The sequence below is a fragment of the Poecilia formosa genome, unplaced genomic scaffold (genome assembly GCF_000485575.1).
Source record: "Poecilia formosa unplaced genomic scaffold, Poecilia_formosa-5.1.2 Scaffold814, whole genome shotgun sequence".
In the NCBI taxonomy this organism is placed as follows: domain Eukaryota; kingdom Metazoa; phylum Chordata; class Actinopteri; order Cyprinodontiformes; family Poeciliidae; genus Poecilia; species Poecilia formosa.
The window spans coordinates 11306-22975 of NW_006800753.1; the positions used below are offsets into that span (position 1 = coordinate 11306).

Genomic DNA, 11670 nt, shown 5'->3' on the forward strand with positions numbered 1-11670 from the left:
GTTTAGGACAAAAATCAGAAAGTTCTCACGCTCCATTTCGGTTTGAAACTGTAGATTCTATTAGGTTTCAGAGATTACACCACAAAGGCATATTTCATGACCAGGAAAAACATTTTTCACTTTGCTGCCCTTCACAGGAGACTCATGTTTAATTACTTGCTACACAGCAGGTTTTAGATTTAGATTGAAGCCAAGAGAAAAAAAAAATTGCAAATTGTTTCTCAAACTTGGTTTCAGAGCCCTTGGGAAAAAAAAAAATCATAATTTCTGTCTTAAGTGCTCCTACAGCTAAAAAAGAAAATAAATTAATCATTGAATAACCAACGAACAGACAGCAATTAAAACTGTCAGGAATTTGGACCGTTGTCTGTTTGGTTGGTGCCTTCTTCCAGAGTTCCTCCAGAGGGCGCCATAGGACGGGTACCCAGAGGGTGTTTCTCCACAGGTGGGCTTCTACACACCTGCAGATCATCGGTGATCACCAGCATTTTATCAGGAGCCGGCTGCCAGTCCATTGATTATTGAGCCTATTACTGATTATTGAGTAACACCGAAGCCCTCTGCATTCTCTAGTGATGTTTGTGTCTCTGAGAAATATGGAGTGAAAATTGTCTCAAAATATCTGTGCATGTGTAAAAGTATCTGTGCCATAGTATCTCCCTAGACAAACCTTCCTGACCCCCCCTGTGTTTTCCCTTAGGCATTCTCCCTGCTGGATTCCCTTGAGCTCCTGGTACCTTCTGATGTGGAAATCCTACTTGAATGAATTTCTGCTAATCTTCCCCAGTTAAAAACATAAACTCTGGATCAACTGTTCAACAACTGGAGGCCTTCTAGCTGCAACACCCTCCTGCAGACCTGCAGGAGGGTGTTGGGTTCCCAGCATGTGAAAGGTCTGACCTCGAGGAGGGGCTGTCGAGAAAAGTCGAGCTCATCCCACTTCCCCATGCTGGAGATTTTAGTTTAATAATAACAATGAATAAAGTTATCTTTAAAACTAATTACACAGGTGACATCAAGACCCAACAGTAGAGTCAGACGGTAATGAAATTAATCTGGTTGTGTGTGTTGTTATTGTGTCCTGCAAACTTTGCTTTAATTCTACTTTTTTTCTATTAAATCATAAAAAATCATAATCAGACAGAAAGAGTCATGGAACAGGAAGAGCAGGTTTCCTGAAGAAAGGGGAAGTTTCCAGCCTGCAGTGATTAAAAATAGTTCAGATTGCTCATTTCAAGGCATTAAAGGTGTAAAGAATAAAATCTAAAGATTTTGAGTAATTGGATAAAACTCAAAGTAAAATACTTAAATTAATAATGATAACTTATGATTAAACCAATACTTAATATTGGTTTAACCAGTGGTTGATGTTGGTTTGATTATAAGAATATTTAACACTTACTCTTGTACTTATGGAAGTACTTAAAGGTGCAACAAGTAACTGTAACATGGTATCAAATATTTAGAATAATGGATTATTCTTGGTTTCTTTTCAGAAATGTCTGTAATAACTCACATTATGATTATAATAGGAGTAACTACTAAGTGATGGTTATTATAAAATTACAAATGAATGCTAAATCAGAGAAACTAAAAGGTTATAAATGTGATTTTGACATTGAACTTGAAATGGTGTAAAATGTGTAACTGTAACTAAAGGTCACTGATGTTGTGTTGGAGGTAGATGGTAGGTGAAAAGTCAGGGAGAAAGAGGAACTGATAGAAGAGCAGAGGTGACCAAGAATTAGGTCATTAGAACAGACATCATGTCACCAAGACGGTGATGGATATTAGATCATTGGTCCAAGTAGTCAGTACAGAAGAAACAGGAAGTGAGATTTTTGAGATGCATGAAGGAAACAGGTGCAGAAGGCAAACAGAGAACTTCAGAAAGTTCAGCTCCAAGGGAACAAGGAAGTTCATCTGAAGTTGAGGCCAACCAAAAGGCAGTTGACGTCAAGGAAAAACGTACGTGAGGAAAGTTGTGTGGCTGCTGATAAGAATAAAAAGACACCAGACAGAAGAATCGGGGTTCTTTGTTTCGCAGCGTTAGAGTCAAGCACACAAGGAGATGCAGAATCAACGGAGGGCTGCTTGCTGATACCCCGGGACGATGAGACTACTCGCTGCACAAGAAAGGAACAAGATCCGTTTACCCACAACCCGGGATTCTGATTCGACTGCGGCCCCACGCTCAACCCAAAAGATTCCAACGATGCTGCAGTGGACATGGGGAATAGACAAAGATCATATTTGGATAAAGAACTGAGTTCGTTGAGGATTCTCACCAGTTCAACTTTGGATCTATTCTAAAAGCCGCACCGGGCTACAATGGTTCAAAGTTTAGGAAAAAAGTAGCAGCTTATAGTCCGGAAAATACGGTACCATGGGTGAAATTTAATAATTTCCACGGCACACCTGACGATCACTCACGGCACACTAGTGTGCCGCGGAACAGTGGTTGAAAAACACTGGTTTACATAAGGAAATTTCGCACATGCGTAGAATGCTGGAGTGCAAAAAGGCTATTCCTTTACATGCCATCCATAGACGCGCCGCCGCCGCAGAATAATTCCGTTATCTCAATAAATCTTAGACATGTAGATATTATTAATTTCGTGCTGTGGTTAACAACAAAGGGAGAAACCGTTAAAGTACAACTCAAAACCACGTCTTTCTCGCTCTCTGTATCAGCGCAGATACTGTATGGCTAGATCGCTGTTACTGTCTCTTACTCTGCAGTTGTGCAGTCACAATGTCTGGGATCTTGAGCGCCCCCAGCGATGAGACACGAGAACTGCCTGCCTCACCTTGAGTCTGTTCTGTGCTCTTCTGATCGCTCCTCAGCACACGAAACACGTTACACACTTAGTTGGTGACAATAAAACCAACTAAGTGTGGTTTTTAACTAATGTACTGTTTATGAACAGTACATTAAATATATAAGCTAAATTATGGAAAATCAGTTCATACATTAAAGGTTTTTAGCCATTTTATTGGCGACGTACAGACAGGAGGAGCATGCTCTCATAGAATGGCAATCCCAGGTGAGGCTCAGCTCACTGCTGCCTCACCGACTTCGCTTACAAGCATTTAAATGGGAAAATGCGAATATTCAGCGATTTTGAAGAAAAAAAAATCAGATTTGGTTAAACTGAATGAAAAATAGGTACTTCATAGTACAAACCACAGGGTGAAAATATCTTTATAAATGATTTTATTATATTATTTTTCCATCCTGACCGCACGTCACTGGCTCAATCCTAACAATGAGCCTTTTGTCATGACTCCTAGTTTTCTTATTGATAACTCAGTTTGTCTATCTTGGATAAAGAGGGATATTTTATGAACTAATAATTATTCTTTCAAAAACTCCTTAACTGTTTGTTCTTCTGTTGCTCTTCATTTGTAGAGTCATGTGGATGGAACCAAATATTTCAGCTGTTTAAAAAAATCTGGAATGCAGAAGAAATGACTGCCTCCTCTGCATGCCAACAATGGTTTAGTAAGGAAAACTGATAAGATAGCAATTACTTGTAATTACAATGAGAAATTGAAAAAAGTTAATTAAATAACTGAATGTATTATTTGTTTAAAAGTAAAGAAACTTTAATTTCACTTCTTTTTATTATCATTACAGTTTCTTGCTTTATGAACTACATGCTGTTTTCAGTTTTAACATTGTCTTCAAAGACACAAAAATTACTGCCACCATTAAGCTCAATAGCAATCCAACACAATATATATTATATAAAAATCATTACAGCAATCCTGATTAACTGAACAAAAAGTCAGACACCTGAACCACTAGTTAGACAGAAATAGATTCACCAATGATATATTATTTAAACAAACTCAGAAAAAGTTGTCCAAGTTAAATAAATGTTGCTGAAAGCAATATATACAATTTAAGGTAGAAGTAAATATTCCTTATTGCAACTGGGCTGATCCAAGACGTCATCCTTGACTTTCTTCATCTCTTATGGTTTGATGATGCGAATTTTCATGGAAAACTGTGATAAACCATTTCCTTTGAGGTACTGAAAATCAAAACAAACCATCTTACCACCAAATAATGTTAAGGCTATTTAAATTTATGCTAAATGATAAGTAAAACCTACAAAAATATAAACTTTTTCACAGGTTAGCCTTACCTCTGCTAAAACCTCTTGCATCTCTGATTCTGACAGTTTTCTTTGAGAAGTTAATTGTACTTTCATTGTAGAGACATAACCTGTTGACCCAGAAACAAATTATAAACAGGTTACCATTAAATTATGTTAACAAAATGTCATCATTTACATAAACATCTGCAGCATTTTCAACTACAGTTCAGCAACAAACAACGGCATAACAATGATTATAAATGGAAAAAAGCATTACCACTTAGTTACCAGTAAGACATTAAGCTGATGGTGACAGCTTTTCTTGGAGAGATCACATTGGCCGCTGGCCATGCGAAGAAACTACTATTTTTGTCAAAAGTAGTAGATGTAGCTGAGCTGATTTTTGTTAGTTCCTCTGTATTTTTTTTTTTTTACATTTTTGTTGCATTTTTTAGGATTTGGTTATAACTTCTGGGCATCAAAAGGTTTATGACTATTTCTGTTCTTGTTTTATGATTCATACCTTGTGATGTAACTACGTATTGTGCTGGTAAATAAGATGTGCTAAGATTTTTTTTTAAACTTAAAATTTACTAGACACAGTGAAAATTATTTCCCTTTATGTATTGTGGCTTTTTTTGCTGCAGGATGCTGCACAAAGCATACCAAGACAATAAATCGACTGCGCCTCATGCTTTTGTGTTTTAGATATATGAATGTCAACTTTTATTTGTCGCAATTTTGTGGTATTTTATTAAAAGTGATTTTTTATGCTTCCTTGAACAGGTTAGGATATATCTTTGGGATTTACAAAATATGTTCATCACATTTTTGCACAAATTCCTTCTCAGGTAATGAGGTTTCAGTCTAATCAGTTCTTCCTGTTTTGAGCTCCTTTCTGGATGAGCCTGAGTTTGGTAAATGTAGGGCAGTGCCTGGTGATTTCTAATGTTGCTTTCCAAATGTTTTAGAAACTGATAATTTTTCAAATACTACAAAACATTAACTTATTGCCAAAAACAAGCTGGGTGTTATTTTTTTTTTTAAATTTTTTTAAGTGTGTGGGATGTTTTTAAAAGCAGTTAAAACCAAATGGAAGTACAAAAATGTGCAAAAATATAAATTTTACATAAAACTGCCCTCTCTATTTGTAACCTCACTAATCAGAGAAGTATCTACTTGCAGGTAAGACAATATGTTGATATTACAGCTATTGACTGTGGACAACAAATCTGTTTTTTTATGGAAGAGTGGAAAGACTGTTGGCTTGTCAAGATAATTCCATGTAAAATCACTTTGATAGTTGACCACAAGAGGGCGCTCACTGGCAAAATGGTATGTGAGAAATCAACACTTTGCAGGACAAAATCTCTAAGCTTGCAACCAGAACTACATCACAGGTTTTGATAAAATATGTTAGATTGTGCTTTACATAAATGTTTACAATTATTACCAATTACCCCAATATTACCACTGTATTACTGTGTTGTTGTAGGAAAATCTTAAAGTGAACTATATGAACAAAAAATTGAATGTTGGTTGTAAAATTTGTTGTTCATTAAAATAATATTTATTTATTTTAGTCCTACGGGAGTCAGATTTTAGTGATACTTGCTTGTTTTTATAGTATAAGACTTTATCAAAATGCAACAAAAAGTAAAAACAGATTTCATAAACAGGTTTACTAATGAAAGGGGAAAAATAACTAGCAGGTATCTTACAAATGGATTTACTTACGTGGTTCTTTAGTTGAAAGTTGATCAGATTCCAGCATGATAGTGGTTGTCAACATAAAAATGAGAATATATACGGATGAATTAACAATCATTTAATATATACTGTAAAAAACATTTACTGTAAAAAACAAGAAGATTTTAACTGTTAAGTAAAATATAAATAATCTAATTACTTTCTTCACTTTGTGGCAGTTATTTATTTAAATCTGACAAAAACTGTTAGCAGTAAAATCTACTTATTTGACTTAAATAAAACTAAATAAATTTGTTGATGTACATTTTGTCAGAGAATTTAAATATAATCAACAGTTTTTAAGTGAAAAGCACTTCCTGTGAAAATCTGCCTTCTAGCAGTCTGAGGACATTTCTGTAAAAAAAAAAAAACTTGTCCATTGACCATTGAGGAGAACATACTATTTTTTAAATAATATCTAAATAATAATAAAAGAAAAACATCAAAATTGTTTGTCAAAATTGATTCTACTTTTATGTTATAGACAGTCAAAAACAAACATCTTGGTACAATGAAAATAATTTGAAACCTAAACTTGCCAGGTGTTTAATAATAATTTTGGTTTAACTGTAGTTTTAATATCTCACTGGCCTCTTGACTCTTATATGTATGGTTATCAATACTCAGTTTGTATCCATTTATACATTATAAATAAATAAATAATCTCACCAAGGAAAGCTACGAGTTGTACTCCACTGCTTCTGATGCCCTCAAACACAGAGAAGAGAGTGAATGTGTATTTGGTTCCAGCAGTGAGAGATGAAACTGTGTANGCTGTAACAAGTGCACGTTAATAACAGAGAAAGAGCTACCGTGAACAGACGTGGTTTATGAGCTCGGACACCGGCGGGGCTACTCTGATGTCTGAATCATAGACTGAAGCGGGTCATAACGTCTGGATGAAGGTAGTTAGAGCTTAGATGAATCTTTCTCGCGCCCAGCTTAAACAAAAGTTCTCTACATTCTTATTTGCGGTAATACCCAGGAATTAGAGGCTTTTCGGACCCGTGAGATGGAGAGCTGGTCAGTAGTCAGTCCGCTGGAGTTTGGGAGGAGTTAGGGGCGTGGCTGAGTACTGTGGATTAACAATATATATGGTCCATCTCTCCAGTCCCAAGACCCCAGGATTTTCCCTGACAATCCCATAATTGTCTTTCAATAAACCTTATAAAATCTTATTGTTCTTCATGGAGTTTTGAGCACCAGAGTCAGACATCATCACACAAACAAATTTTTGAAAAAGTCCCTCTTTCATAATACAATATAAAGTCTTACCAGTCGCTGCAGTAATGCTGACTCCACTGCTTCTGATGTTCTCTAACACAGAGAAGAGAGTGAAAGTGTATTTGGTTCTAGGAATCAGAGATGAAACTGTGTGGATCACTGGTCCGTCTCCATCTGGTACTCTGATGTTTGTCTCTGTGCCGTTAAACTGGAGAACAAAGCTGATGTTGTTGCTGATTTTATTCCACTGCAGGGTGATGCTGCTCTCATTTTGTCCTGACTTTGTAAATCCTCCTGCATTTTGAGTAGCTGATAGAGAAAAAGGAAACGTTCTCAAAAGGTACAGCTTAGATTTATGCAGTTCGGTTTTGTAGTTTATAGAAAGACCATATCCAGGTCAAGCAAACAGTTACTTGGAGCAAAGGGAAATCATCTTAGTTTTCTGCCACCTACACATTATTGATCATTCTATTGCATCTCTTTACCTTACAAAACTACGTCAAGTTGATTTATGTATCAAAGCGTCTATATAACTGATGGGTATTTTTCCTTTCGAACCTTCATTAAAAGAACCACAGACAACGTATATGAATTTTATGACCAAGCTTTTGCAAAAGGAGAAGACTCAGCGATCTGCTCCTCCAAGCCGTTCACTGAGCGTTCTGAAGACCCTTGGTTACAGCTTGTCTTTTATTATCAAGCAAAAGGAAGGGAGGACAGAGAAGGGAGACAGCAGACGAAATACGACTGCACACAGGCAGTTTCTAAGGTAGGAAGTATTCCGGTTGATAAGGAGGCACCTGTGGAAACATAATTCATGGTCTGGGAAACACACAGTTAACTGTTTCACATGAAGACAAACAGGCAGATGTGGCCTCCAGGTCAGTTTATACACACAGAAGGAAGAGAACACTTTAAACTGAAAATCACAATAATACTGAATGTTGATTAACTATTGATTAACATTAGACTGAATATGAACTAAAGTAATAACAAAATGATAATACCAAAAAATCTCTAACAATAACCCATTTAGATATCTATGAATCTTCCCCAGGCTTTTCTCCCATTTGCACCTTATCCAAATGATCCAAAGATAGTGATCTGGGTCACCTAAGCTTACTGCTTTTGATGNTTCCACTGCAGAGTGATGCTGCTCTTAGATTGTCCCGACTTTGTAAATCCTTCTGCATTTTGAGGAGCTGATAGAGAAAAAGGAGATGCTCAGAAATAGCACAGCTTAGATTTTTGTATTTGGATTTTCTTGCATATCTTTGAGTTGCCAGTATCTTATTTGTTGTTTACAGAAACAAATGCCCAGGTCAATCAAACAGATATGTAAAGCAAATAGAATATATGATAGTTTTTTTCTGCCATCTAAGTTTTAAACAGATCATTCATCTTTTCATCACATTTTTTCACCTTACAAAACTTCTTCAATTTGCTTTATGTTTCCAACCATCTATATAATCCTTTTAGATATCTTCAAGTCTTTCCCAGGGTTTTCTCCCATTTGTACCTCATTCAAATGACTCAAACATAGTGCATCAAAGCTCACTACTTTTGATGCAGAGAACTGATGTCTCAGCTCTGATGGAGTTTCTCTCGTCTCTGAAGGTGAGCTTAGTCACCTAAACAGAGAGCTTGATTAAGTTGTTTGCATTGGGATCTCATTCTTGCAATCATGATCCATATCTCACAAGGAAGGTTGAAGCAAAGAACGACTGAATATTTACTCTCAACTCCTCATGGAACAAGAAGCGTGTTCTGATTGTTCAGAGGATTGTTGAAAACATAATAAATTAATGTTGAGGAAGCAGGAGCAATCATGATTCTCTGTTGGACATGTAGTTTTCATTTTCTTGTTTTGATCACAGGAGCACATATATAGGTACATAGAACTATAAACACCACGTATAAAACAATGTTATAGTTTGTATGTTTTCAAAAATGATGACAAACTAAATTGAATTTTCTCATCAAAATAATACCTAAAGAAGGGATGATGTGAAAAGTTACTTTGCAATTCAAAGATGGAGTGAAATTTCTTACCTGTGACAGCTGTCAGTTGCGCGCCACTGTTTCTTACATTTTCAAATACATGGAAGAGAGTGAATGTGTATCTGGTTCCAGCAGTGAGAGATGAGACTGTGTGGTTTACTGGTCCATCTCCATCTGGTGCTCTGATGTTCATCTCTGTGCCACTAAGCTGGAGAACAAAGCTGATGTTGCTCATCTTGTTCCACTGCAGAGTGATGCTGCTCTCATTTTGTGCCAATACTCTAAAGGGAAGTTCTAACACACATAATTACAACATGCATTAGAAATATGAATCTAGAATAATGCTTAATTCTTTTCCTGTAATTGAAAAGTACAATATTACCTGCACAATATGCCAGCCAACATGCAGTTGGCTTTTGAAGTTTGTAGACATAGTATCCAGAACAAAGTTTGACCTGAATGGTGTGTGAGGGGAAATGGCAGCAGGAACCATAAAAGGCATTACACACAGTGCGATTCACGATTTCATTAAGCTGGACTGGATGAGGCTCAGTTATCCACAAAGGAACATGAGTTCCGCATCGGTTTTCTGCTACACATTTCTCTGGAATCTGAGCGCTGGTCTGACCTAAGTAAAAGCGATACCAACCACTCCAGGCAATGTTTGCATCACAGCGTATGATTGTTTGGTCTGTATTCTCTGTTGAACGCCAGGCATCATTCACCACAGTGTAGGTGGCACAGGGGTCAAGGCATTCAGCAGTTCCATTGGTGGTGATGCACTCTGTGCCAGAAGGACAACACTGACAGCCGGAACAAGGTGGCGTTTGCTCATCTTCAAATACAACATGTGGGTTAAAACAGAAAATATAAGATTAAATACATCAAATACTTTGTTTTTTCTGCACCTTCAGTGACACTACTTTTGTGGCTTCAGTCAGAGGAAGTCATTAAAATTCAAATCAGTTCAATTATATAGCGCCAATTCACAACAACTGTCATCTCAAGGCATTTTACAAAAAAATAAAAATAAATCATTTCAATTCAATCATGCATACATTCTAATTGATCTCAGTTATCAATCAAACAGTACAGGAGTGGTTCCTAAAGATTTTCTTCTGTGACCCCCCTTTGGATTACAATAACCCCCTCCACCTAAAAAATTAAAATAAAAAATCAACTGGGCACACACATCGTTCAACCAGACATAAACCTATACACATATTTTGTTTTCAAACTCCACTGAAGTTTATTTCACACTTCAGGCTACAACAAAACAAACAACAAACCATCTTTACAGTGAAACAGTTTTGTGTAACTGTTTGTTCTATACTGAAGAGAGTTTTCTTTATTGTCAGTGTTATTTTATTTGTCAGAATGGGGTTAAAACATGAACAGCTCCCTGAGAGTTTTGTTTTTCTTTTTCAATCATCGCACCGCTCCCCTCCCCTTGCAATGGCACTGCACCCCCACAAGGGGGCACACCCCACACTTTGGGAACCACTGCAGTACAGTAAGCTCAATTAATTATTCAAACTGATTTAAAAAGTTTTTATCTCAGGAAAATCAGTAGATTGAATCAAGTCTTTGAGCAAACTCATGTATTTTTCTTGCTAATCACTTTGAACTAAATAAACCACTGCATTAAACTCTGGTTGAAAGAATTTTTCAATAGACATGCTGCGGCTAATAAAATCAATCCTAAAATATTTTATTGTTTATCAGTAAATTCAATGCCAGTCTCTCTTCTACAGCCGGACAGGTACATGTTGCATTCCAACTGCAACCTATTTCTCTATAGTGACTAAACAAGACAAGTTTAGGACAAAAATCAGAAAGTTCTCACGCTCCATTTCGGTTTGAAACTGTAGATTCTATTAGGTTTCAGAGATTACACCACAAAGGCATATTTCATGACCAGGAAAAACATTTTTCACTTTGCTGCCCTTCACAGGAGACTCATGTTTAATTACTTGCTACACAGCAGGTTTTAGATTTAGATTGAAGCCAAGAGAAAAAAAAAATTGCAAATTGTTTCTCAAACTTGGTTTCAGAGCCCTTGGGAAAAAAAAAAATCATAATTTCTGTCTTAAGTGCTCCTACAGCTAAAAAAGAAAATAAATTAATCATTGAATAACCAACGAACAGACAGCAATTAAAACTGTCAGGAATTTGGACCGTTGTCTGTTTGGTTGGTGCCTTCTTCCAGAGTTCCTCCAGAGGGCGCCATAGGACGGGTACCCAGAGGGTGTTTCTCCACAGGTGGGCTTCTACACACCTGCAGATCATCGGTGATCACCAGAAGTATATCAGGAGCCGGCTGCCAGTCCATTGATTATTGAGCCTATTACTGATTATTGAGTAACACCGAAGCCCTCTGCATTCTCTAGTGATGTTTGTGTCTCTGAGAAATATGGAGTGAAAATTGTCTCAAAATATCTGTGCATGTGTAAAAGTATCTGTGCCATAGTATCTCCCTAGACAAACCTTCCTGACCCCCCCTGTGTTTTCCCTTAGGCATTCTCCCTGCTGGATTCCCTTGAAATCCTGGTACCTTCTGATGTGGAAATCCTACTTGAATGAATTTCTG

The 11670-nt window shown here is 36.8% G+C and overlaps 1 protein-coding gene across 1 annotated transcript in view; it reads right to left on the reverse strand.

Annotated features, from left to right (window-relative positions):
* Positions 1–11670, reverse strand: part of LOC103131691 (receptor-type tyrosine-protein phosphatase H-like) — a gene marked incomplete at its 5' end in the record, with an annotated part of 24744 nt that overhangs the window by 8153 nt on the left and 4921 nt on the right. Inside the window, 2 exons of the mRNA XM_016666839.1 lie at positions 6525–6629; positions 7131–7388. Coding sequence (XP_016522325.1) covers positions 6525–6629; positions 7131–7388 — 363 coding nt within the window. The remainder of the gene's footprint in view (positions 1–6524; positions 6630–7130; positions 7389–11670) is intronic.